The 27943-nt window shown below is 40.6% G+C and overlaps 1 protein-coding gene across 5 annotated transcripts; it reads right to left on the bottom strand.

The window, feature by feature from the left end:
• Positions 1-1470: 1470 nt before the first annotated feature.
• On the bottom strand, positions 1471-27882 carry LOC144521587 (protein arginine N-methyltransferase 8). Of its 5 annotated transcripts, XM_078256139.1 has the most exons (12): positions 27799-27867; positions 27638-27645; positions 27500-27524; positions 22911-23150; positions 20907-21062; positions 13227-13290; positions 12162-12304; positions 9980-10067; positions 8679-8794; positions 5017-5167; positions 2611-2732; positions 1471-1554 (listed from the first exon to the last, which is right to left on the bottom strand). In XM_078256139.1, the coding sequence occupies exons 1-12, from the start codon at positions 27865-27867 to the stop codon at positions 1471-1473; spliced, it is 1266 nt and encodes a 421-aa protein (XP_078112265.1). The 5 variants fall into 5 exon arrangements, with proteins under 5 accessions (XP_078112265.1, XP_078112269.1, XP_078112266.1 ...); XM_078256143.1 differs by lacking the exons at positions 27500-27524; positions 27638-27645 and having other exon boundaries at positions 27799-27882; XM_078256140.1 differs by lacking the exons at positions 27500-27524; positions 27638-27645 and having other exon boundaries at positions 27793-27867.
• Positions 27883-27943: the final 61 nt, after the last annotated feature.

Here is a 27943-nt window from a genome sequence, read left to right as displayed (position 1 = left end):
ATTGTCAATAAACCTAATTTAAATGACTTTTTACTTAATTTTTGAGTTTGAAAAAAACAGATATGAATTATTCTGACTAATAGTTAAGGTCAGAGGATGTTGAGTGAATCACAGACTGATTACGTCAACATTTAGTCAGCATACTGTTTTAAAACCATTTAAAAAAAAAAAAAAAATGTTTTCAAATGCTATGAAATTGACAACATGCCTGTTGTATGGGTTGCATATAACGTGCATGCATGCATCCAAGTTATTTTGGGGCAGTTTGGTTGTAAGAAACCCATATTTCTGATATAAAAAAACTTCAAAAACGGGTCAACATTTGACCCGAGGACAACACAAGGGTTAAACCAAGATACTGGTACAGCCAGGGGTAATGCACATGTTGCTTTGTTTTCTGAGATCAGAGCTAGTTGCTAAGACTGTGGGGTTGGATTGCTTGACATGGATTGAGCCTAGATGAAGACTAAAGAAGCTTCATGCCTTGAGCCTGTGATTTAAGTAAAATCTAATATCAATAAACGAATACAAGGAGTGCGGCTAGCGTCTATATATGAAACTATAGAAGAAAAGCTAAATGCAGCAGTGCGGAAAAGAACTAGGAACACTTGGGCACTTGGTTGAGGCATTTAGGATGTGGAAGGTTATGTTCTGCTCAAAGTGACAACACGGAGCACATCTGGAGACCAAGCTGTGCAACGGTGTGACACCCTCCATCACACACTCACAGAAAGCTACTAGTAGCCTACACTGACTATGCAAACACCTGTTACCTTTCACATTACACATATGCGCCGGTTCGTCCTTGGCTGTGGCGTTCCATTGCTGTTAGTTTTCTAACATAGCTAAATTGACATTTGATCAAGTGGCACTGCTTACTATATTTTTATTTCTATTTTTATTTATTTTTTACTATGTATTACTATTTAATTTATAATAAATGAAAGTGTGTCTTTGATAATCATTCCCTACAGTACATAATATGACATAAGAGTTACACCTTAAATGTATTGTCTCCTAAAAGCAATGCGGACAATACAGTAATTGATTACATTAGCTCTACTGTAATTTAAAAATGGCAACTATCCCTCCATAAGGTCCGGGTTACTGTGAAAAACAAATACTGAGCAAAACACACAGGTACATCACTCCATCTCACATATACGCACATCAATAATCAATAACATTCATCAAGACTAGGAAATATTCCGGACCTCTTTTTGTTGGTGTTACATTCAGATTTGTTTAACATTCAACACGAGTAACTTCCTGCCTTCAACAAACACTGTAGTGACAATAGTGATCTTGTCAATGGGCCACATCTGCTTGGTCTTTGGCCCTGTCTTTTCTCTTATTCTACGGCCCTCTGACATCACACAATGTGTCTGTCTGTGTTGATGGGAGTGTCTCTGTCTCCCTCTGGTGTTCAGGGCTTGTACTCAGTGGGGTACCACCGTCCCCCAGTCCAATTTAACGCATCTTGTAGTCATGGGATATGGCCGCTTCACACAGCTGTCCTTTGAAATCCAGCTCGAAGGTAAAGTCCAAGTCTCGCTGCAGGTCAACAGAGGGAGAAAAGAAAGATGATTGTCAGAGAGAGGGGAGGTAGTGATTAAGCAAATCCGTACGTAGCAGAAACTGAAAAAAAGAAAAGAAAAATAAGACCAGAGAGTACAGCAATGTTTTATACAGTCTATGGAGTACAGTCAGATTTTCCAGTTTGACCTGACAGCAGGATATGTTGTTAAGTAAGCCCAGAGTGTTTGTGTGAGACAACAGGATGAAGCGAACCCCTATTATCCATTCTAGAGGGGGAGGAGAGGACACGGACAGGGTCAACAATAGAATCTGTTGTTGTTTGTCTGGAAGTCACTGCAGTGCTGCTGATTGCTTGACCGCTATCCAACACTGACGAGAAAACAATCTGTTGAGGGCAGGCAGCGCAGGAAATGAATATTTTATATATATATATATATATATAAATAAGATAGGGGCTCAAATAATACTGTGAAACACTGTTATATATTATAAATTTTCTTACATTCTATATTTTCTTATATAGTCTACAGACTGTTTATAAAGACGGACAACAAGTCTCCACTTCATCTCACTGTACAAAAGTGAAGCCAAAATATCCCGGATACGGGCGCTGCCAGCTTGTAATTTTGGAGCCAGAGTCTGCGCAGTAGTGATCTGGCTGTGGAGCTACGGTATCAAAGTCCCGCCCATACAACCGCCTGACCAATCACAAATCAATCCCAGCTGTCAATCATGAAATTTCACTCTGTTTTTACAGCATACACATAACAGAAAAATGAACACTTGAACAAGCATCGGCATGATAACAACTACCTAAAATGACAGAAACCATGTTTGGGAAAATGTATTTGACGTGTACTTTGATTTTTTTTAGATGTCCTATCCACTAACATGGAGGATAGATATCTTTTGGCTTCACTTATACAGTCTGTGCATCGTCCCCTGATATACTGTATACACACAATACATTGCCACTACACATGACTTCACATGTAATACATCACTTCATGGCAGATATCATTGGTGTTATTATTCCACATACACGGACAACAGACAGAGTACAATACTCACAATGTTTTTCTCATTAGGCTTCATGTCAATGCTGCCGACGATCTCCTCTCCTCTCCGCACCGTCAAATAGTCCTCCAGGTAAAACACTGTCTGCTTCCAGTGGGTGTATTGAGCATCTGGTGCTGGGACACACACACACACACACACACACACACACACACACACACACACACACACACACACACACACACACACACACACACACATTTCAAAAATGTACCTCAGCCATTTCAATCTTATAACGAAGCAGGACCTTATAAAGGATTTCGAAGTTGTGACTAATGACTTTAGTAATGGTCTACCCAGTTAACCCTCTTCAGTATCACCAAGGATCCGATGTCTATATGCCAGCAAACACTGGGCAGAAGGTAGAGAGACAGCCTGGACAGGTTGTCAGTCCATCACGGGGCTACCAGAGGCAGTAACACAGTCTTCTTTCTACCTGACGTGAGTCTGTGTCCTTCTAGTTGTGAAGCAATGCTGCAAAGAGAGCAGGTAGCTCAACTTGAATTCAAGATAACAGCGCTGAAGTGAAAGGGCGGGAAATGCCTGACTGCATTCTTGACCTCTCCAGTGTTGCACATGACAATCTTCTTTCATCACTTTGTATTTATTGTGCCACATTATGTGCACTCATCTGTGTGTATATGTTTGTTGTGTATGTGTTTGTGTGTGCATGGAAACACAGACAGGTACAATCTGACACTCCAACCCTAAAATAGGTGAGAGCATCCCCAGTGCCCTGACCATCACAGAGACTCAAAAGGTCAGTAGCCCTTAAATCGAATATCTGTCAGCTGGGCAGGTAGCTCTGCCTTTAAGGGCGAGCTCTTTGTGAGTCCATAGATGAAAGGGCTTGCCAGTCATCGTGGCTGCTGCACAGGCTGGGCTCTCCGTTTTCTGTGGGCAGAATTCAATAAAGACACTGACAAGCTAGCTGTGTTTCGTATGCTAATTTAGTGGATGAAATGGCATTTCTATTGTCTAGCATGAATTGCAATCTTTGACCCCTGTTTGCCGTTTTTTTCCTCCTTTGGCTGTGAGTATGTGTGTGCCATGTGTCACATGGGGAATCAGTTGCACACTTTGGCTCTCTCACTGTGTGTACGTTTTTGATCTGTACAGTATCTTAAAGATTTGGCATATGAAGAGTCTTTGGGTCTGACATTGAAAAACTTGCTTGACAGACAAACTTACAGAAAATCAATAGAAGGGAAGTGGGTAGGGCAGAGGAGGAAATTATTTGATATATAGTTCTCTTTATGGAAAAGTTACAAGGTCCTGGTGATGCCGTCATTTGATATATACAAGATTGTCAGTACCAGAGGAAGGACAGATCTATTGTTCAAACCAACCTTTACACTGATACGGTCTGCTCTACATCCCATTTTAATGAACAACATTTACCACTACCACTAGAGGTCAGTCGCACACAGATTTTGACACAACATCATCTGCTTACTCCAATCCAGGACTGTTTTGATCATGACAATCAGCCTGATCTAAACTGCTCTAATGTAAAGTGACACACAAACGTTTACTATTGTAATAGATGTCTTTAAAGTCTTAACACAGACCACATTAGAAAATAATGCTCTTTTTATGTATTAGTAGAGGGCCACTGTATAACCGAGGGCGTATGCCTGTTACTCCCATTTGACTTCACTACATTAATACTGGAAGTGCCAAGTGAAGCTGTCCACCTGATGGTCATGATTTCAGGCTCCTTGGAACATTTGGTTCCACATAAAATGTTTGCCTGTGGATGTCTTCTGTCTGCTCAATGAAGTGAAATTTGGTTCCAGTTCATATGAAACAAATCCAGCCATATCCTCCCTTGTTCTCTCATTTTTCCTCCCTTGCAGTAGTGTGTGAAGTGCTTGCTACCAGCATGAACCACACCACAACCGACAACCTAATGTCTATGGTCTAGGTTCCCTATGGCAAGGACATTTTTATTTTTATTTTATTGGTTTATTTGATAGGGACCATGCATATATATGAACATTGTTGTATAAAAACACCATGTAAATATGCCAGAATTAGTAACAATAACTACTTTTCATCTGCAGTCCCTAGGCAGGTAACATAAAACACACTTTTATTTGCCAAATATAAGTTGATTTAGCTAAATGTAAAGTTAAAGTTGTGAATATTTATCTCTCATTATTTGTTTATTTTCAGTACTGGATAGTCAAATACACTTTTTAAACTAGTGTGAGATGAAAAGATTGATCCCACTCTCATCTGTACGTTAAATATTAAGCTACTGCCACGACTCGGTTAGCTTAGCTTGCTGAAAGCAGGGGGAAACAGCTAGCCTGGCACTCTAATACATAATATTGTAGCTCATACTTACACTGTACACACAGATTGCTGTATGAGACCATGTGTTAGGCATCTTACCGGTGGAGAAACCAGTCTTCTTGTGACACTTGGTGAACTCAATGTTGAAGTAAGTGACCAGTGCATGGATGTAGTCGTTCCTTTGGATCTGCAGGCAGAACGCTGAGGTAAATGAGAGGTCCTCAGTCTTCACTGTGTAGATGTCCACCTCCTGTGGGAGTAAAGAGATGGGCTCTTCTGAAATATCCGGAGCACACAAACAAAACTATGACAACGATCTCCCTATTCACATCTTGTTCTCTTTTAAAAGGATTATTTCGATATTTTGGGGAGTATGTGTAGAGTTAGTTGAGAAGATAGCACAATAAGTGTTAGCTTAGCACAAAGACTGAAAATGGGGAAAAAGCTAGCTGGCTTAACAACGACAAAAATTAAACAATAATGTTGTAGATTAGACAAACTAGATATTCATTTTTAATTAGTTAGCTGTAGGGTTGGTTATCGTTTGGATTTTTACGATTCCGATGCCGAACCGGTACTTTTAAAACTCCAGGTTAAAAACTTAAGATTCCTAAACCGATTCTTGAAAAACTGAAAAGTGAATGGTTAGTATGCTTTTACGTCCGTTTTGGTGAGCCCAGAGGGAAAATATGGCATTTTAAAAGTAACCTACATTTATGGTAGCTAGCTAACGGTAGACTACAGAGAAAGTGTGATATTTTTACGTCCGTTTCGGAGCGACAGAGGGAAAATATTTCAGTTGACACATTAAGTGGAACCGAAATGAGGAACCAAAATTTGCGTTCTAATCCAGTCCGATTCCTACCGGTTGCGTAGGAACCGGTTCCATAGTGGAACCGGGTTACGGTACCCAACCCTAGTTAGCTGTAGTTGCGCTGGTAGGTTGATGTTTGCTACTTAGACAGAGCCAAGCTAGCTGTTTTCCACTGCTTCCAGTCTAAACTGAGCTAACCGGCTGCTGGCGTTAGCTTGATTTTTAGGGTACAGACCAGTCAATGGTACAGACCAGTGTTTACAGAGCAAAATAATGCTAGCAGAACTTCACTTCACTTTTGTACAGTGGGAGGTAGGCTAGTGGAGACGCATCGTCCATCTTTATACACAGTCTATGTTACAGACGTGTGAGTGCAATCGTTCTTCTCATTTTCCAACTCTTCAACTCTTCAACTCTTGGCTATTCCTTTACTCTGTAGTTCTGACCTCAATCAGCTTTAAACCACCAATGAATGATCCTGCAATCTTACAACAATTTAAAAATGCTTTAGAAACAAATCCTCACAAGTCACATCATGCAATACATTAAGGAAACCAACAAAAAAAAAAACACACAAAGAAATACAGCACCGCTTCGACCTGCAGACAGATATAGGGTCACCAGACTCCAGTGGGACTGTGCTAATATAATAACCATCAATAATTAACCCAGTAACCCTTGTGTAGGTAGGACAAAGATAGGTAATCTGGAGCTCTAACTATGGTCAGGCTCCAGATGTTATTAATGTGTGGTGCTAGAAACCCTAAATCTGTAAATGTACTTTGGTTCAAGTCAGTTTAACAGGGTATCTGACAACCCATCGTCCCACGAGGCCATCCTGGTTTACTGTCAGGTGAACGGCACTGCGCCAACATATCACATTAGCTTTGATCACTGAGTAACAGAGGGGGGTGCAGCTCATATGAAAACCCATAGTACCCAGCAGGGTAAAAATGTAGGCAGAGGTGTGATAATCTTGTTTCATGTACCATCGATGATTTTAGTTATTCACTGACTTTGGTGCCAGATGCCACATTTGTTAGAGGAATGAGCCTTATGTTTGCTGCCAATCGAAACAATGCTGTATTAATGTCAGATTCCCCCCCTGCTGTCTTTAGTAAATTATCACCCCCATAAACACATTTACCAGATATTTACTCTGGTCATGCAGTATAAACTTCTCAAAGTCACATTACAAAGTTTAAGTAATGCAGTAGTGCAAAATGCACTGCAATGTTTACACCCTTGCAATTACTCTGAAGGCAAAATAAAATATTTAAGAGCCCTATCATGCAGGTTGTTAATGTAAATTAATTATTTTCTGCAGGATTATACTTGGTTATGATTCTCACTACCAGTCTTGCTACCAAAGTTTCAAGCAGCAGTTTAATAACACAAGGTCCTATGTGTACTACTCCGTGGCTATACAACTTTAATGAGGTCGGTCAGTAATCCATTTGAAAACAATTAAGCTTGTCAGCAGGGAATCATTGTTGTAAGTCTTCTATTTAATTTATTTATTTTGTATACAAGATCCCAAGCAGCATTCCCATCAGCTTCATAGATTTCTATTAAACTGTCATGACTGATCTCGTTGCTGGTTTTATGTAATTTCTCACTGCATTATAAATGAAAGGCTACGTGATATCAAAGAAAATAAAAACTTGGTGCTTGACAATCAGCACATAATATAGAAAACAAGTAGCGCACAGCAAGGGTTGTAGTGAGGTGCTGATCACTGGAGGTAGACTTGAAAATTAGAAGAAAAATGTTGTTTCGGCCCCTCAGGCCTTCTACAAATCGACAATCAGCAACATAAGCAACACTGAAATCAAGGTATGATTGATCACACAGGAATTTTTACCAGGACAGAGGTGAGACAGGGGGAGAGCCGTCCAATCAATGGCGACGATAAGAAGGTCACTGTGACAAGGAGCACAATCAGGTGGACGATACGGGCTGCTATTGACATGCATGGCACAGCAGCCTGATCATTCTAATCCACACAGTGAGACGCACAGACAGGGCATCAGCTGCACATCGAGGTCATACCCATAGCAGCCACAGTACAGTACAATATGTTTCACAATCAATCAATATCTCTGAGTAGTTATAGTACTGTAAATGTATGTGTGTGTTTTACCACTGTAATCATGCTGGCATTCTCTATGGGTAAACTGCTAATGTATTGACATTGTACAGCATAATCAATCCTTATTACATACTGTATGGTCAGCTCATTTACTTCTGGTACAGTTTTTTTTTTTTTTCAGCTAGCAAATGTGATCCAGCTTTAGAAAATGGTGGTAACGGTAAAAATCTGTCATGTAAATGTTGAGAAAACAATCTCCCCACAAGGTCCATTTAGTAGCCGTTCTCAAAAGGCTAAACATTTGTGCAAGTATCTCACCAAATGGGTGGTGGCTCATCTGTACTTAAAGGTCCCATGGCATGAAAATGTCACTTCATGAGGTTTTTTTAACATTAATGTGAGTTCCCCTAGCCTGCCTATGGTCCCCCAGTGGCTAGAAATGGTGATAGGTGTAAACCAAGCTACAGACACATAAATGGCACAGCCTAAGGAAAGCTCATTGTGGGACTGGCTCTAGTGGCTGTAATTCTGCACCAAGGCTGAATTTCGGGAAAGAGACTTCAGATACAGTATTAGGGGACCACTGAGGCCTATATAAAAGCATCCAAAAAGCAGCATGTCATAGGACCTTTAATGAAAATCTAATATTAGCCGGAACAGTGGTAGGGCTGATGGGACGGCCCGGGGCGGGAGGATGGAAAATGTCCCTTATTTTCAAATCCCATTGTTGACAGGTTTGCTATATACACCAATGTAAACTCTCATCCGCACTGCATTGGGTCAACAGCAGAGATTTATTCAGGCATGAATTGATCATCTGCCATCAGCAAAGAATACTGTCAATATTTGACTAACCTTGATGAGGCAGGAGTTGGTCACCACCTGTTTAGGGTCCACTACGTCCACCAGCGGTTCTTTCATGGCAACATTACGGATACAGGTCATGTCGAAGCCATACACGTTCTCCCACCCTGGCAAATACAGCATCAGCCAGCATGTTTTTTTAGTGAATCTTTGTAAACTGCAAACACATGACATAGTTTTCTTCTTTCCAAGTTTTGATTCAGTTTATTCAGTTTTCTAGGCTGGGAGAAGCCACAGGAGATACAAACAGTTGGGCTCCTGCTGTAAAACAATAGGTCTTACTCCCAGAGCATCCCAGAATACTTTGATTTACGCCCCCAGAGTTAGACCTCGTGTCAGTTTAGAACCATTTTTTCTTTTGAAGGTGATGATTTATAAACATGAGCCTCCTTGAACGCAGCCTCCACTCTTGCCTAGAAAATCCTTGCAGCTTTGGCTAAATCATGCCATACATTATTCATTAAGCTCCTTAAGATAGTGTGTAAGGAAACATTTCTATCATGGCCCAAAAGGCAAGAACCACTTGAGTGTATCGGAGAGCTGGTGATAATGAACAGGTCACAAACCCTGCAGGGAAGTGTAATGCACTGTATTTGCATTTGTTGTTGCCCACTTAACTCTTGGCTGCACTTAACTTGTGCAGCCTAGAGTAGCACTAATGACCACAGGATGCTCTTAGAATACTGGAGTACTTCAGAAGGCCACTTTAAAAGGTCATCTAGCCCAGAGAAAAATAAGTTTGTGGTTAATATGTGCACTTGTATCACTACTCGTCTCAGTCTGGCTATGTGTAAACTTCACAAATACAAAATAATGGTATCCAGACATCATTGGAAAGCTTTGCAGTGCAGTGAGCCAATGATATGACTTTTGGTGCAGTGTGGTTGTATAATTTCCCAGATGTATGGGGGAGTGTGGGTAGGAGATCTATTTGCTATTGTTCTGTTTGCGTGCCTGTTGTCATCTAGGTTGTGCGCTAGCTTAACACTGTCTCTGATGCTTTGTGTCCAGCAGCAAAACATCGCCCACAGTCCTCCCAGCAGGTTTAGAGTGGGATGATACAGAGATGGAGAGGCTTGTTGACTTATAATATACATTTCCACCCCCAGTGTTATGCCTGAGGAAAAGCTGTTCTACATCCACGGTTCACTTAAAATGTGAAGACATAATCCTGGTTACAGCCACCCCAAGAACTAGGCAGTGGGTACAGTACAAGTATGTGTCATTTCACAGTCCAGGTTCAGGTAAAACACACATCCAGCGTCACATATACACTCTCACAGTGAACTTACAATGTATTTTGAAGTCTTTGTACTGCCTGTCCTCTATGGCCACCACGTACAGAGAGGCGCGGTCAGGAAACATTAATCCACCGGGTTTCTGTTTGACAAATCAGGCAAGGAAATAACTCTGCAATTAATCCTGAACACATGGTAAAAAGGTCTACATTACAGCAGCGGTGAAATGTCAGTCCTCAGCCAAGTACAAGTTGAAATTATTGAGGTGTTATTGTTCCCTCTGCGCACAGACTGGAATAGCAGAGCTGTTCATGATGTATAACTACCAGACTATAACTATTATTTTCCAATTGCAGAAGACAATAAACAATAATATGAGTAGTAGTTCATAATGTAACATCCCCGCTAACATTCTAGACTTCCTATTCATATAACATATATTCCCCAATCTGGCATGTTTTTTTCTGTTTTTTCTATGTAATGATTATTGCATTTTTGAGTATATGATATCAACAATAAAGTGAATTTATGTCTATGATTTTATCTGTGGTGTCATAGCTATTTAGCCGTATATACAGTATTGCTGTCTATTTTAAAGCAGTAGGTCGGGATCCCCATCTGTTGCAAGTTTATTTTGAGGGGTTGCAAGATGGATGGAATGGAAGCTCAATTCTGTCCAAAAGTCTCTATTTTACACTGTAGTCGTGTTTAGCCGAAAATAGGTTACTGGTAGCCGGCTATAGAGCTCCGAGAGCTGTTGGTCGTATCAGCGGCCATTGCTAGTTGAGTATAGCTGACAAAAGGGGAATTTGATCCAGGTACAGAGCACTGCGACCTGCTGGGCGTTTCAGCTGACATTACAGTTAAGTTTAGCAAACAAAAAGTGAGCGTCATGCGGTGATGACAGTTAAGTTCAGGCACCAAAACGACTCATTTAGTTTAGGAAAATGATAGTGGTTAAAACACTGAATATGTTGTTTCCTGATTGAAAGTCTTTTTTTTCAACCCGGGAAGCGGACTCTGATCCCTGGCTTGAAAGCGCTGTCAAAAATCACAGTGTATTTCCAACCTGGTGTATTTCCAATAACGTGGCCATTGTCATGGATTTCTCATGGATTTGTCACGTGCGTGTGCGTGTGTGTGTGTGTGTGTGTGTGTGTGTGTGTGTGTGTGTGTGTGTGTGTGTGTGTGTGTGTGTGTGTGTTCTTGTTTAACTATATTTGTGGGGTCCAAAAACTGGGAATACAGTATATTTGTGGGGACAGCTGTGTGGGGCCGAAATGCTGGACCTCACAAATTTAAAGGGCTGTTTGAGGGTTAAGACTTGGTTTTAGGATTAGGGTTAGAATTAGGTTATGGTTAGGGTTAGGGTAAGGGTTAAGGTTAGGCATTTAGTTGTGATGGTTAGCGTTAGGGTAAGGGGCTAGGGAATGCATTATGTCAATGACGGGTCCCCACAAAGATAGTGAAACGCACTGTGTGTGTGTGTGTGTGTGTGTGTGTGTGTGTGTGTGTGTGTGTGTGTGTGTGTGTGTGTGTGTGTGTGTGTGAGAGAGAGAGAGTCTCTTCCTGTCCTGCCATCAACCTGGACCCAGTCTACCTGCACGCCTGTCTGCAATCAGCTCATCACCTCCCTCAGTTTACACACCTTCTGTTCATCAGCTCGTCATCTCTGCAGAATATTAATGGCGGCTCTTTACCCACTCATCGCTACATGTTGTTTCAGCTCCGTGGTAGATTTTTGCCACAGACTGTACTTAGACGTACTTATCTCAATTATGAGAAATAGCTTAATAATAAGAAACAGTTGAGTGCTTTTGAGTTATGGGATCCACACTGACAAGAAAGCAAAGCAGAACACATACTCATGCTGCACAAAATGTAAATCTTGTTTGCTGTTTTGGATAATTCACGTTTTAAGTCCTTTAAAAATTATTCATTTCGATGAGGGGTTGCAAATAAACAGTGCTTTGTTCGGGGCTACTGTTTTAAAGGATGATATCTGTGTTATATAAATGTCAGCCTAAATCTTTAAATGCTTTGCTCAAGCATTGGGTTGTAAGGATTATTACATTATTTGCTAATAATATTACATTCATGATTCAGTCATTATTTCATGGTTATTGCAGTGTTGGTTTATTTTGTCTGGGATATTTGTTACTGATGTTCCGGATCAACTTACATATCATGTCTATACACACACACACACACACACACACACACACACACACCCTACCAGCCACTTGTCCCTGGCAAAGATGACAGTGTTGAGCATGGATTCATAGAAGAGACAGTAGCCCATCCACTCAGCTATGATGATGTCAACCTTGTCAACAGGAAGCTCCACCTCTTCCACCTTGCCTTTGAAGATGGTGATCACTGCAACACACATTTCTTTTAAGTCATAATCATTTTTTCATATTTTGGTGTGAAAAAAAGTGTCTTTACAAACCCCCTAAACACTAAAATGTAGGAATGATAATGCCTAAAAGTGTATAAATGAGTATTGAGGACATATCGAAAAGCAAAGTTATGTCTCAAATCGATACATCAAATAAACATGTGACACATATAGGACAGTATTCTAACTGTGTGCAAGAAATAAACTGACTGAGACAGAAATAAGTTTGTACAGTATGTGATACCATGACGGTGTCCTTATGAAAATCAACCCAGCTGGGGTTTACAATGAAGGAGTGGATCTTTGCCCTCTCCGGATTAGCAGACTTCAGCTTTGTTTGTTCTGCCTTGGCCAGAAGTTATTAAAGAGTTTCCCTGGTGATACAAAGTGTCTGTCAGAATGACATGTGAACCCTGTTAGTCTAACTGTTAGTCTGTGCGCTGCTTCTGAAACTCAGAGCAAACATAGTGTAAACTCTCTTCTCTTCATAGGTTTATAGCGAGAACATTGGCTGACAGAGTGGGTTGTGGAGCTATCATTTGGTAGATGCACAGTCAGTAGCTTGGGAGTACATTTTCAAAGTTAAAGAGGTGTTATGATTTAAACATATGCTTTGAAGTTTCATAAGTTGGCAGCATGTGTGTGCAGATGAATACAAATAAGCCGGTCCAGTGCAGTACGGAAAAATGAACACAGGATCAGAACAAGTCTGTCCTCACAGATTAACGATTATTCAAAATCCTCAACGGTGTGATACCTATCACCACCCCTCTTCTTCTCCTCCTCCTCATGTGTATCTGCCAGCCAGTCACGCCTAAAAGCTAGTCTGTTGCTCCCTTCACTGCAGATGAAGTGCAGTGTCAACAGGATGGAGCCAGGGGGAACAGCTGCAGGTCTTACCGCTGTCGAGGTGGTTGGCTTTGATGATCCTCTCCGAGTACTCGGATATACTGGAACATTCAATCTGGCAGAAAAGACATAACAACATTAAAGCTATAGTGTGTAGTTTCTGTCGCCCCCATGAGGAATTCTAAGTAATGACAACCCTCCTCGATGCAGCTGCAAGCAGCTAAGGAGGACAAGGAGGATTAAAAAAACATGTTTTACAACACAATCTTCTGAACATAGCCATACTGAGAAAGACAGAGAGAGTTTGGTGGAGCTGATAGTCTTACTTTGCTTTGTAGCAACTCATTTGTCAATGGCTTGAATGTAACGGACGTTTATTAATATCAAAAAGTTACACACTAAAGCTTTAAAACAACCATAGATGAAGGGCTGTGATGCTATGAGGAAGATATGTTTAATGGAATGTCTACAGCACTTGCAATAATACAGTATGTCCTCATGTCTGTGTATAATGCAGCTTCAGAAGACTTAAAATGTTACCGGAATGCCTCAGATAAAAGCTCAACCGGCAGCAATTGACAATATGGATTACAGATGTACTCGGGCTAAATTTGAAGGGGGATGCAAGAACAAGAACATCTCATCATTTCTCTTAAGGACACTGCTTTACATTATTTAAATCCCAACATTTGATGTTTATCCATATGTTTTGTTAGAAGTTTGTGATGGCGAGGCGCCCTGGTAGCTCACCTGGTTGAACGTGCGCCCCATGTACCAAGGCTTAGTCCTATCGCAGTGGCGCGGTTCGGTTCGGACCCACCCAGGCCCTTTGCTGCATGTCATCCACTGCTCTCTCCCACTTTCCTGTCTTAAGCTGTCCTATCCAATAAAGGCAAAATAGCCCAAAAAGTAATCTTAAAATATGTAATCGCTAGCTTTGGTCATAACAGGTAGTCTCTAAAGACCAGTTGTGGAAGAAGTATTCAGTCACTTAAGTAAGTAAGCAGCACAATGTACTTAAAGGACATTTGTATTAGTCCTTTGGGTAACACTTTATTTGAAGGGGTGTTCGTAAGACTGACACGACACTCATTATTAGGACATGACACCTGTCATGAACATGAAGGAGTCATTTTGAGTGTTCATGACTAAGTCCAAATGGTTCCACTTCACTTGAGGTCAAGGATATTATTCATGACACCGTCATTAAAACATTTGATGATGAAATCAAACTTCATGACAGGACCAAATTGTTTCACTTTACTTAAAATATACTACTAAAATATTCATGACACAATAATAATGCTCTCATGACAGCCAATGTAAAAACCAACCTCTTAATGACAGTATATTGTAATGTTAACACATAAAGCTAAATAGTTTAGTTTGATAATTGGGCCTGTCATGACACATTTATGACAGATTATGTTGTCTAGGTTAATGGCAAGTTGTCATTACAAAGACATCGACAGGTTGTAGTGTCTAGTTTAATGTCAAGTTGTCATAACACAGAGATTGTTGTCTTTGCTAATGTCAAGTTGTCATGATAGAGACATCTCGGGCAATGCTAACTTTGCATTAAAAGAGTCATAATTTACCGAATGACACTTAATGACAACAGTCATGAACACAACATGACTGTTCATGTTCATGACAGGTGTCATGTCATAATAATGACGGTGTCATGTCAGTCTTATGCACACCCCTTCAAATAAAGTGTTACCGTACTTTGTATATATTTTTACATATGGCATCAGTGTGTACTGTAAGTGGCATAGTTACTGTTGTAGCAGCTAGTTTTAACATGGTGGTTTAGTCCAGTGGTTCCCAACCTACAAGCCCCCTGCTAAGGGTCACAAGATAAATCTGGAGGATCATAAAATGATTCATGGGAGAGGAAAGAAGAAAAAACGAAGTTCTGCTACCCAAAATTGTATTCATTTTTTTTAAGGATTTTTTGTTTTGGGAAATAATGGATTAGGGTCATGAGCCAAAAAGGTTGGAAACAACTGGCTTAATGTTGTATTTTACAATCTTATCATACTTTTTGTTGTGTAAAATCTTAATCTGAAAAGAAACTGAAGCTGTCAAAGTAAAGTATAAAGTATCGTAAAATGGAAATACTAGCAGAGCAAAGCGCAAGTACCTAACCTAAATGTACTTTCCACCACTGCTAAAGACAGATGAGGCTGTTTTACCAGGATGCTATTTTTTTCCTTAGGTTAGTGGAATAGTGACAATCCTTTACTGTACGTCCCACTGTGGCCCTTACAGGCAGTGGCATTCCCTTCGGTCGTGTTCATATGGCTCCTCTGGCTCTCGAGGGATTTATCAGAGTGAATTCCAATTCCTTGTGTGTTTTGGAGTAAAGACAAATCCAGAATTAAATCTCTATTTTTTATGTATTGCTCCTGCAGCCACCATAAGGTGCTCTCTGGAGTAGAAAACAAGTTCATCTTTGTTTATTGTCTTTCTGTGGGTGGCTTCCATTGCAGTCGTGAATACGACACCGCTTGCAAAAAGATTTCAAAATTGAAAACTGGGCAGCTGGATATTTGCCAGGAGGGGTGGGAATTACGAAGGCATCCTACTAATAAGTAATTAAGTTAATGATTAGTCACTGCTTAACTACAACCAGCCATTTCAGCTCCGATCGGACCTTCAACTTCCACTTTCATTAGTCGTTTGACATTTAAATTATCCTCACCCTACTGCTCTTTTCTTTGCCCCATTTCTCTCCCGCTGAAATACCTGCATCTCTTTCACATTTTTCTCCTCGCCCTTTCACTGTATATCTTTTCTTTTCTGAGTCCTGAGCTCCTTGTTTGACATACTATGTACTTCCTGTTTTGCTCACCAATGCAGGACTCATGGCTGATTAACTGAGGTGCCAACGATAACAGAGAAACGTAATAAAGCCCCTTCATTCATCAGAATAAACTCTAGATACTTCTAGTAAGCAGCTCCCAAACAAAATGAGAACATAATTCAAAGGGAGGCATTTGTCAATACCAACCCCTTGCAGCGTCAGGGAGCCTAAGAGTATAGATTTTCACCTGAGTGTGTTCACTCTGTTCCACCAAACCTGGGACTGGTTTGTCAGAGGTGTGCAGACTTATTCATGCTGCAAGAGATCCATTTGCTTGTAATCAAAAAGGGGACTTTTGAATCAACTCAAGGTGCTGTGGTTCCCAGACTGGGACATTTGTGGAGAGACCAGGCTAAAAAATAGAAGCACTCAGTTTTGCCTCAGACTCTCATGGAAGAATTAGGTCTGCGGGGGCTTTTATTTTGGAGACAGAAATGGATTCGACATGCTGTGTAAGCAACACACCAACTGTGACATGGACAAATAAGGAATTATCAACTTGGATGTTTCTTTTTTTTTTTTGGTGCTGAAAATGAAATCCTGGCTTCTGCTAGCTGAGGTCTTCAGTTTCACACTGAGCATGCATAGGGTGCAAGGATTTGACTTTGGCACTTCCACCCTGTAGCAGCCCTATTCTCTGCTGTCTATTAGCGGAGGCTGCTGGTGGTGCCCGCAGCCTTCTGTCTGTATTTCAGTCAACTGCTCACACACAACACCGATTCCCCTGCCAATTAAAAACCAGGCTTTATGCGTCAGCCCTCTAATTGGCAATGATTCCGTATCTCTCTCTGTCTGAATCTCTGCGAGAAGAGACAGCCATTAGCCATGTGTCCATCAGAGTCATGCTTCAGTGGGAGCGCTGAGGCCTCGAGGCGTGTTTAGAGTCAACACACCCTCACACGGTGCCTCTTGCACCTCTTACTAGTGTCAGGAAGAGTCACTGTCACTGTAGTCGTCCCTCCCACTTAAATCCTAATTTAGGATTCCTAATTTAGGATTTAAGTTTAGGTTCAGTTTGATTCCTGTAGTTTTGAAAGAATTTTAAGCTGCATTACAACTTTTTGTTTGTAAATTCTACAACAAGCATATGAATAAACTTGCATACTATTAGCTCATCAACTAGCTAACATTTAGCCATGCTTTCCTAATGTTACATCCAGGAGAAACCAAGCAACGTGGGCATCTCATGTCAACAGCGGGAGTTTTTAACTCAGTTATAATGAAGACATGTTTGTATGCAAAAAATCTTGAGCTCAAAATTGACCTTTGACCCTTGTTTGGCAGTTACTGTACTCTGCCTTTGTATCATGGGCCAAAAACAAGGAGTCGTGCAAAGGCAAAAGGCAGTAACTGACATATAATCAATATTTGCTTGCTGTTCACCATACTTACATCCATTATAAGAACAGCCAACCAAGGTCTAGTCATCATGGTATTTGTTTTAAATTATATAGAAGACCTTTGGTTGTTCCTATTTAGTGCTATAATGATCAGGATAGTGCGGCAACACTAACACAGTTAAACAATATGACAGATAAGTTACTTTGTAGTACGGTATGTACAGTATGAATAAATACAAGAAATATTTTCTCAATAAAGATAATTGAATTATAATTGAATACAAAGGTATATTTATTGTTTAACAATAAATATATTATGTTTAACACTTTTCCAAGGCACCGTATCCGTGTCATATTCTCATTAGGGGCTGAGCCCCCCCTAAAGGTCTGATCCTAGAATCGCCCCTGGTTAAGGGTTAAAGGCCACCAAACTGCTCAAGATGCACAGTCAACGAACTGGACTTGGATTACTACTTTTTAATTCTGAGATAACATAGACAGAGTTGACCGACCATTTAGGTTAGCCTACTTTGTACGGACGTTAGCGATAACTAGCTTAGCGCTATTATGGATTTGTGTAAGATCTGACATGAACACCTGCAAGAAGGACATATGGCTCAAACACATATGGATTGTTGTGGATACAGCAGATGACGTGCATTGCTATGGATTATATCTTCCATGGATTATATCGGATTGCATGGAAAGGTAGGATGCCTGTGTATTTAACAATTGGTTTTTGGCGTCTGATGTGAGGCTCCGCCAAGTGAGGAGGTGTGTCAGCATCAACGTTAGCGCTACGTGAGACAGATTAAATTTAGCTAGCTCCGGGCTGTCACTGACATTGACAGACCTGAACCATCGCCACTTTATTTCAAAGATGTGTCGTGTGTATGTTATGTGGTTTGGTGACAATTAAAAGCGGCAAACTTTGACAGTATGACAAAGCCAGAGTAGGCAGTAACATCACAGCGGCACAGTAACATCTCTCTTGATGCCTGGCTAAACAAAGTCAGAACACCTTAACTCACCTTCAGCGTGCCAGAACAAAGGCAAAGAGCCTTAACAGCTGTTAAGGCGTTCTGCTGTGGTTTCTCGTAACGTTTTGGATGTTGTCATAGCCCTTTATTTTCTCGTTAAAACAATCAAATTGACTCACGATATTTACCCACATGATAAAGGAGGTCTCAAATAACCCAAAAATGACATTAACTCATTTTTGACCAAACATGATGTTACGGCGTTTTGCCTTCGTAGGGCAGTATAGACTGTGGAACTGAAGTGTAATGAAGAGAGAGGATCCAGACACTGAATTAAACTCACTTATGTGAATTCTGTGTATTTCAAGAAGAAAAAAAAACTGAGTCAAGAACAATGGTTAAGATTTGTTGCTGTGATTAAAAATAGAGAGAAAGTTGCTAAGTTGGCAACTCTCTTGGCAACTCTCTCAAAACTTTATACACCAACCACTCCTTTACTGTGGTTCTTTTGTCTTTTGGGTTTTAAGTGTAACACAGAGAGCAGTTATCTAAATTACAAGACTCTTTGACACTCGTGAATGAGACGCACAATGATTTATTGAGCCCTTGTGGTCGAAGGCTGGATCATATCCTGTCGATGTGCACTGCAAACAACACATATTAAACAACTTGTTTAAAATCTGTTCCGCGATCATTTGATTTCAGAGTTGCTTTAGCTTTTTGGACCCTGATATACCTGCTTGCAGATAAAGTTCACATCGGCCCTCTGTTATTTCATGCTCTGCAGGCAGCTTACAATCTGCACGTGTGAGCTCGTGGATTAATGATGCTGCCCGTGGTTTTATATCAGTGGTTGGTGAGAGCTGGAATGGTTATGGACTGACCACATAAAATACACAATGTATTTACTGTTACTTGTTGGTGTTTATTTGAGATCCCGCATACTGCTCTCCTGCTGTCCTTTCCCTTTAATGTACATTCCCTCTGCAAATAACATTATTTGATATTTTTGTAACGTTATCAGGGAGAAAAATATTCAGGCAAAATAAAAAAGAACAATCTAAAAAAGGAATGTTAGATGTTAGTTTTAAAAGATATTTGAGTTTACTATTCATTCTAATTAGTTGCTGACGATGTACGATACATTATATTACATGTGGGCTCAGTGTTTCATGATTATATGGCTCTGACACATATGGAATTCAGCAGCAGAGAGTCTTTTATGGGTACTCTGTGGAGCCAGAATAGAGGTTATCACTTTTCCTTTTTATGTAACGAGGTCCACATGACAGAGTGATGTTTTTGTTGGCCAGAGCCCAGTCCTTGCACCTCACAAGCCCATCGCTCACATTGATCTTTATGAGCTTTAGGTAAGATAAAGGTGTTGGGCACTGGTGCAGAACTCAAACCGAGAGCATCTAAGTCAAATGTGCACAAAATCCCTAAATTCTTAGATCCATTTATGTGGATAAATCTTTCCCAGATGGACGGAAGAAATGCAAGTGTGAGGTAAAGGAAAAGGAACTGAAGTGATATTTCAGTTTAAAGTACAAAGGCAGAGATAGAGGAACCGAGCGAGACAGCAGAAGAGGGAAGGAAAACAAATAAGACGCAAGAAATCACACACACACACACACACACACACACACACACACACACACACACACACACACACACACACACACACACACACACACACACACACATATAATGTCAACAAGTAGCTCAGAACAAGTCTCTTGGCATTTCCAAGTTAATCACTCGTCCCCCTGAAGCAAATACACGCTGTCGGGAGCAAAAAATAAGTTCCACGTGGTTAACCAAAGCTGGTGGTGTGTATCCAGCATGTATTTTCAGACATGCCCTGACTGGCAATCACCTCTGCTCCAATACACGATAACAGAAAGTGCTCTTAAACCGCTACGACTATGAGGCTGTCAACCTGCCGGAGAGGCCACACACTTTTATCACCTGCCCGTCACACGGGATATTCTTCGAAAGATTATAGGGAGCCTGAGGAAAAATGTTTAACACTTATATACAGAGAGCCGGTCATGCACATACAGTAAAAACAGATATTGATTTTGTAAATATGAATGACGCTCAAAGACTGAGATGGCTGTTCACATGTGAAACACATGCATTAGCTAGCAGTATCTTGAGAAAGCCTGGGAGAATCGAAAAAAAATGCTCTTTACTGAGATGATTTGTAGATATTAGTTTGTATGTACACTTTTTTTATTTTTTTTATTTTATATTTTTTTATTTTTTTTCATTTATTTTTGTTTTTTGTTTGTTATTCAAACGATTTCTCCACATGATTTGTGTACGTGAGACCGGAAGATTCCTATTAAATAGTGGTGTCTTGTAATCCCATATGGGATGGGCCAAATATTTGGCATGACACAGAAATAAAATAAAACTAACTAACTAACTACAGTACATGCAAACAGTGTGAGCAGCTTGTCAGGCTGGGCTCCGCAGTGATTAGAGCCTGATGGAACAGCATGATGACGCACAACTGAATGGAAACACGTCTTACCCCATACACGTGCTTTGCACCCGCTTTGGCCGCGAACATGGACAGGATCCCAGTCCCGCTTCCAACATCCAACACTATTTTGTCCTTGAAGACGTGCTTGTTGTGGTACATGGAGTTCCTGTAGGTGAGCGTCCTCACTTCGTCCTTCAGCATCTCCTGGATTAGCATACGACAAAAAAATATGAAAAAGATGTTGACACAGCTAACCCCTGCGGGGAGTGACAATTGGTTTTGTTGATTTAAAATCATTGGCTGGACAATGGGAATCTGGATTTGTTGTAATATCAGCAGTGGAGCGGCAACAAATAACACACAGCCTCCCCCCGCAATCTTACTCTATCACGTCTAAGCCGTACGGTTCTACATTGAAATCCATAGTTGGTGTTTCCGAATAAGCCGCCCCATGAGCAGCCTGTCTGCATTTCTTACCGAGTGCATGCATGTGTGAGTGTGAAGAATATTTAGAAATGACACAAAAATTACACCTGACCTACTTTCCAAGAAATATCAAAGATTCATCTCACAGGCGGAGGAATATGGTCTTTTTTTAAACATTCTGTCTCCTCTCCTTACAATGCAGCTGAACTCTGATAGAAAAGGTAACCATGTAGAACGCTTCAAGTATCATCTTGAATACTGGAATTATGAGACACAAAAAAAGAAAAAAAATGTTTAATAACGGCTCACTGTTGATTAAGATTGAAATATGTCTTCATCAAAGTTGCACCAGTCCTCCAGCATTCTCCATCAAGTCCAGACTTTGTGTAACGCTAAGCTAGGTAAGAGGTAAGCCTCCCAGAAATATCCTCTCATGCAGGGTTCAGATCTCATGTCCTTTGATGGGATTGGCTGACTGTAACCACACCCATGGTTCTAACCATCTATGACATATGGGATTTGGTTGTTATAGGTTGTTTGGGTAGTACAGCGCAGGAGGAGGCTTGGAGGCTCAGTTCAGGAAAAACGTCACACAGGATCATCATTAAAGTGCCTTGCCAACACACAATAGAGGAGTCTATAATAATGAGGTCTAGAAAGAAAAAGAAGAAGCTAAAAAAGGCCAATTTGTGGCCATGGGGGTCCACTGATGTACATTTTGTCATCTGCCCAAGTCTGTGAGGGTCAGCTGCTCCTGGAGTATGATCAAGGGTTTAATTGGAATGTTCTACAGAATTTAGTAACTTTTGCCTGATTTTGTTCTACTTTTAAACCAAATTATTATTGGAAACATTGGCAAAACCCCATGCGAAAAATGGTATTTCAAGGAATCCATTCAAGGAACATTTGTAAAAATACAACTTAGGACTTGTAATTTAGCCATTACTCCTATTGGTTATGATGACATTTTACCCCCATGCTTCACTGCGGAGATCTAAAGCCAAAGCAGCTGTGTTAAAGGTGAATGGAGAAACCACACCACAGATCGAACAGGAAGTCTGCGGTTTAACTATATTATCTGAGCCACTTATGGGGAAGTGAAAAGGCAAACATAACTGTCCATTTAAACTTCAAGGCGATCTTGCAGGGATATTTCCTGGTTTAGTTTTGATCCACTGCATCTCCACACATAGTTGTGTTTGCACCCAGGTTTACAATGCGATGGATAACTTGTGTTCATTAATTGGCATTAGATATCTAACAACAACATACTGTGCAATGTGAAAAATAAGTTGTTAGCATTATGACAGTTATGCTACACTGCAGTATAAATATGGGTATATTTGTCATATAAGAGTTGTATTTGCTACACCATATGCAGAGCAATTACCACTATCTGATGTACAATGAGTATTTGAAGGACAAGTATTAACGACAGGCAGTACAAGAGTCCCTGAGCTTGTGGTGGTAATGCAAACAGGAATGTGCAAACAGATTTTTTTAGTTCCTGAGAATATTTGGTCAAAAACAGTCATCATGCATGTTGCACATCTGTCTAATTATCCCTGACAAGAACACACAGAAACAAGAAAACAGATAAATATACTGTAGGACATGCAGGCATACCTCATGTATACCAAAGTGGGCATAAGAGTCAAAGTAGTAGTCTCGTGAGGTCATCTCCTCTGGGCTCAGAAATTTGGACATCTTCCCCCGCCCAGGACAGCTGGGAAGGCTGGCAGCATGGGGCGTGTGTGGCGGCAGAGGAGGCCGTGAGGCATGCTGGATGGAAGGCACCGGCTTGGGCAACGAGGTTGGCTGTGCCGACTGGGATGGAATTATACGGATTGGCCGTGGCTGTGGTTGCTACAAAGAGAGATAAAGAAGAAAAACACTTCATTGAGGTTGAGGACTCTGGGCTTTTGTTATTCAAACCACTTTCTGAGTAAGAAACAAAACGAGGATATAACAGCAACTTGGCATCACATTGTGTGGTTTGGATTCATGGGCAGTGATTGGCTTAGACTCATCAGCCATTCCACTTAAAAATGTAATCTGTTCTCATACCTCTCAGCTCATCTGTCAGTCTATTCCACAAAGCAGCCTGGTGGTTTCACAGAGTCCAGAGAGTCTATTGAGTCTGGATAATACTCTGATTACTGACATGAAGTCAGCCTGTCTGTCAACAGAAGGCAGAGATGGCCAGAAAGCTCTGCTCTACACAGACGGTACACCCATAATGCCATGATTATCACCTCTAAGGCCAGCTGGGAAGGTCTAGTCATAGTATGTGTGTGTGTGTGTGTGTGTGTGTGTGTGTGTGTGTGTGTGTGTGTGTGTGTGTGTGTGTGTGTGTTCCTAGAGAGAGAGAGTGAGAGAGAGAGAGAGAGAGAGAGAGAGAGAGAGAGATGGAGAAATGGACTCCCTGCATCTCAGTTTTGAGCAGTAAGCCATTCTGGTGTGTATTCTCAACTTTTTAGCCTTCTAAAAATAAAATGATAAATAATTGGCAAGGTGGATGAAAATATGGGGTGTTATCAGTGATGCATCTGTAGATTTAATTTTTAATCTGAAAGAAGCAAAAAAAAGAAAAAAGGAAATAAAGGTATAGGACAAGCTCCATCTGAAATGTATTTTCTCTTCAGTTTGCATTCATACAGTCTGAGCTTGCAGAACACCCTGACACATGCTGCTGCTGGAATTTAAACCATTTCTTTCTATTCAGCTTTTATAATCTTCATTAATGAGGCAATGGACAGCAGAAATATGTTCAGCTTAAAGAGATACTGTATTTTGCTGATTTAAGTAAGCGCTGGGTCATGGCAGTGTGGGCAGTGTGTGCAGATGAACGGTGTGTGGCATTCCTCTATGGCTGCAGAGCACGGAGCAGCCGGCGTCTGCCGAGATCTCAGATGACCTCCTTGCCGCGTTTCATCTCGGCAGACATCAGCTGCTCCGTGCACTGGCACCACGGAGGGAAGCCAAACACTGTTCATCTAAACACACTGCCCACACAGAGATGGCACATATCTGGATTAAAAAGTTGTACTGCAGAGTGGGTAAGACTGTTTTTAGTGGCAGGCTAGCAGATACTGTTGACTTGCGCTAGCCTAGCACCAGTACATTAACTAATGTTAAAATAGACACCTTAATTAACTGTCACTAACAGTTTGTCCAGGCTTTTTACTAGATTAACTAATAGTAAAATAGACACCTTAGTTAACTATTAACAGTTAGTCAAGGCTTAATATTGTATTTACTAATGATAAAATAGATGCCTTATTTAACTATTACTAACAGTTGGTCAAGGCTTATTACTACATTAACTGATGTTACAATACACACCTTAATTACCTTTTATTAACAGTTATTCAAGGCTTAATATTGTATTAACCAATGATAGAATATACACCTTAATTAACTGTTATTAACAGTTAGTCAAGGCTTATTACTGCATTAACTAATGGTAAAATAGACACCTTAGTAGTAATTAACAGTTAGTTAAGGCATTAACTAATGGTAAATAATGAATCGCTTGATACCTTAGTTAACATGAACAAACATGAGCATTGTTAATAAAAGTTTATTAGACACCTAATTTAACTGTAATTAACAGTTAATTAATGCTTATTAATGCATTAAGTCATGCTAATTAATGCACCCTTATTGTAAAGTGTTACAGACGACACAATCTTCTGAACATAGCCATACTGAGACATACAGAGAGAGGTGTGTGGAGCTGATAGTCTTAATTAGGCAATTAATTTGGCAATGGCTTGAATGTAACGGACGTTTATTAATATCAAAAAGTTACGCACTAAAGCTTTAACATTCAACCCAAATAACATTTAGTTGATGTACCGCCAGCATTTCATTGAGCATTACAGCAGGGAACATGAGAACATTGAGAGACTTGGTCAAGTTTACAGACTTTTTGATTAATTGCTATATAAAAGATCTCACGCTTTGCGAGGAACTTGTAATTAAAAGGAAAAGCCCAACTGTTGAACCTATCTTAATCCTTTAAGCCATGCATGATGAAGATCTAAAGAGGGAGCACTTTGGTACAGTGCAGCATATTAACCTACTATTTCTGTGAGAGATATATCTCTCACAGAAATAGTAGGTTAATATGATATAAATATAATTAACATGTTATGATTAACATAACATGTTAATCATTTGGATCATCAAGGAGACTTTACTGTAGCTGCCTGGAGATGCCTGTTTCTATTGATGTATTGCTTCATTTATTTAATCTGAAAAGACAAACAGATGTTTCCATTTAGCAACTGACCTAAAGTCACACTCAGCTCAGTTATGATAAGAAATCTTGGCATCTACTAAAAAACAATTCCAACAGTGAAAGCAAAAGAAAGCATGATTTGATGAACAGCTGGCTCCAAGCCAACATTTAAAGAGCCAATGAATACAAGACAGTGCCACAGAAGATGTGATTAAGGCTGTCAAGTTTAATACAGAATCGATGGGGACGTTCTATAAGTTGCAACGCAGAAAAACGAAAAGTAGAGTTGGGGGGCAGTACGGTCAGAGGAGAGCAGCTGCAGCGAGTGTAACCGAGATGCTTACACAGGAAGGAGAGGGTGGCACACATCCTTGCCTCTGAGCCCCAGACAGATAAACACATTTGGGGTTGTATTTCAGACTGGATCCTCCTCCTTACACAGAGGTGATGATTGTTATTTGAGAAGGGCATTCACACACTTATGAGGGGACATACAGTAATTTTGTACCTGTTAAAGATGACGCCTGTTTGTGAACTGTTTCATAGGACAGTGGTAACGTCAAGTAGGTGGATTTGTTAGGTAAACTCTGTCTGCTGAAAGGAAATGAGTGTTTCAATGCATGTCTGGAGAGAGGTAACACATAGATGACTAAAAGGCTATAATGGCCTACTGTAGGTATGGTGTTTTTCTGTGATAAGGTCAAAGGAAATCAGCATCACAGTCCAGAAAGAGAATCACTTTGGTCCTCTGCCATTACGGCACTTACTGTAGGTGCTTCTGAGAACACAAATATTCCAAAGCAGCAGAGAGCAACGGAGGGCACAGATCCTTTCCATAAAGGCAGTGTCTTCTTACCATAATGTAAGAGGTGCCTGCTGCCCTCAGACGTGAGCGCATTGATAAAATGTTGAGAGCTTGAGGAAGGCTTCTCCAATGAATAAACTTGCTTTGAGGTAACTTTTTTGCTAAATGAATAATGTACATGAGACTCCAACTTCACAGGGTGTTTCGGATCTTTTAATCATTACTTATCAGCACTGCTACTTTAGTATCCAGTCACACTGTGAATACAGATGTGGCACTGCACTCAACAAAACACTGGGCTTATGTTGTGCTCTGACGTTAATAGAAAAGCTACAGAAGATGACTTCTATAATTAAATGTAAAATAATAATGAGTATTTGAGGAGGGGGCTTCAAATCAATCAATCAAATCAATAACATTTAGTGTAAAATCCCCATTAGACATGGTCTGAGTACAAATAAAGGAACACAGAAATAACAGACAGCAACAACAAAAAAATGGAACAGCATTAAAGCAGAAATAATATGGGTGTATATGATGTAATGAGCTCAGATTAAAAATGTACAGCTGCACTTTCATATGGCTCTTCGTAGTTTGGCTTATTTAAAGCTAATGTACTTGCACTTACTTCTTGCTGTCTGGAGATTGTACCTTCAAGGTTGAAAGCACTTAATTGGAAGTGGCTTTGGATAAAAGCCTCAGCTAAATGGCATGTAATGTAATGTAATAAACGGTAAAAGATAAATGGTACAGGGATCCCCATTGACAGACCTATATGGAGCTAATAATGTAGATTCGTAAGTCACTGACGCATCATGTCTTCAGCTCCAACTGCTTTTCCTCGATAACTGCTCCACACATCAAGTCCCAGCGTCCTCCGTTTGCTCCTGCAGTACCGTGGACAGCGCAACTTCTTCTGCTCTCAGCGCAGCACACTCTGTCCCGTTCAGCCTCATAATGCTCACAGCATGCTCCTTTTAAAACGGGTTGCCTTTATTTAAATACATCCCAACATATTTGGCTTTATTTAGACGTTGTCTGAGGGACCCCTTATCCGAGGACGGGTGGGCAGCTGATCATGTTGTAAGGGTAGGAGTCCTGTCTTCTAAATAAAAGTGGAATCACTATGAAACCCCTGCAGAACACACTAACCTTGGGAGGTACATGGCTTGGTTTTTCCATGTGTTGCCTACTCGATGTTGGAATTATAGGCTACTCACTTGCCTCGCGCCTGCTCTGCGCACAATGCCTGTTTTATCGGGGAGCTAAACATCCCTGCAGAGATGGAGCCTGTTCTATCACTCAGACTGCTGTCTCACTATCCGGAGAGCATGTCGCATTTTGTCCGAGGCGCAACTTCTACTAAAAGGTAGGACACATGCTGCAGACAGGAGGCATTTGGAACTCTGACAGAGCACTGTCATTTTGACTTCTGAAATACCAAAGGTGTCACTCACACTTACCTCAATGCTCTCAGACTCCGCCATTTTTCTCCTGAGGAGCATGCAGCGGGACGAGTGCTTAATTCCCATAGGAGCCAGCAAAAACAGGTGCTCACACTTGACAGAAGTAAGGAGGGTGAGAAACCCGTATGCGCCTCAACGATTT

The sequence above is a fragment of the Sander vitreus genome, chromosome 8, assembly GCF_031162955.1.
Source record: "Sander vitreus isolate 19-12246 chromosome 8, sanVit1, whole genome shotgun sequence".
NCBI classification, from domain to species: domain Eukaryota; kingdom Metazoa; phylum Chordata; class Actinopteri; order Perciformes; family Percidae; genus Sander; species Sander vitreus.
This window is presented reverse-complemented; position numbering and strand designations above follow the sequence as displayed.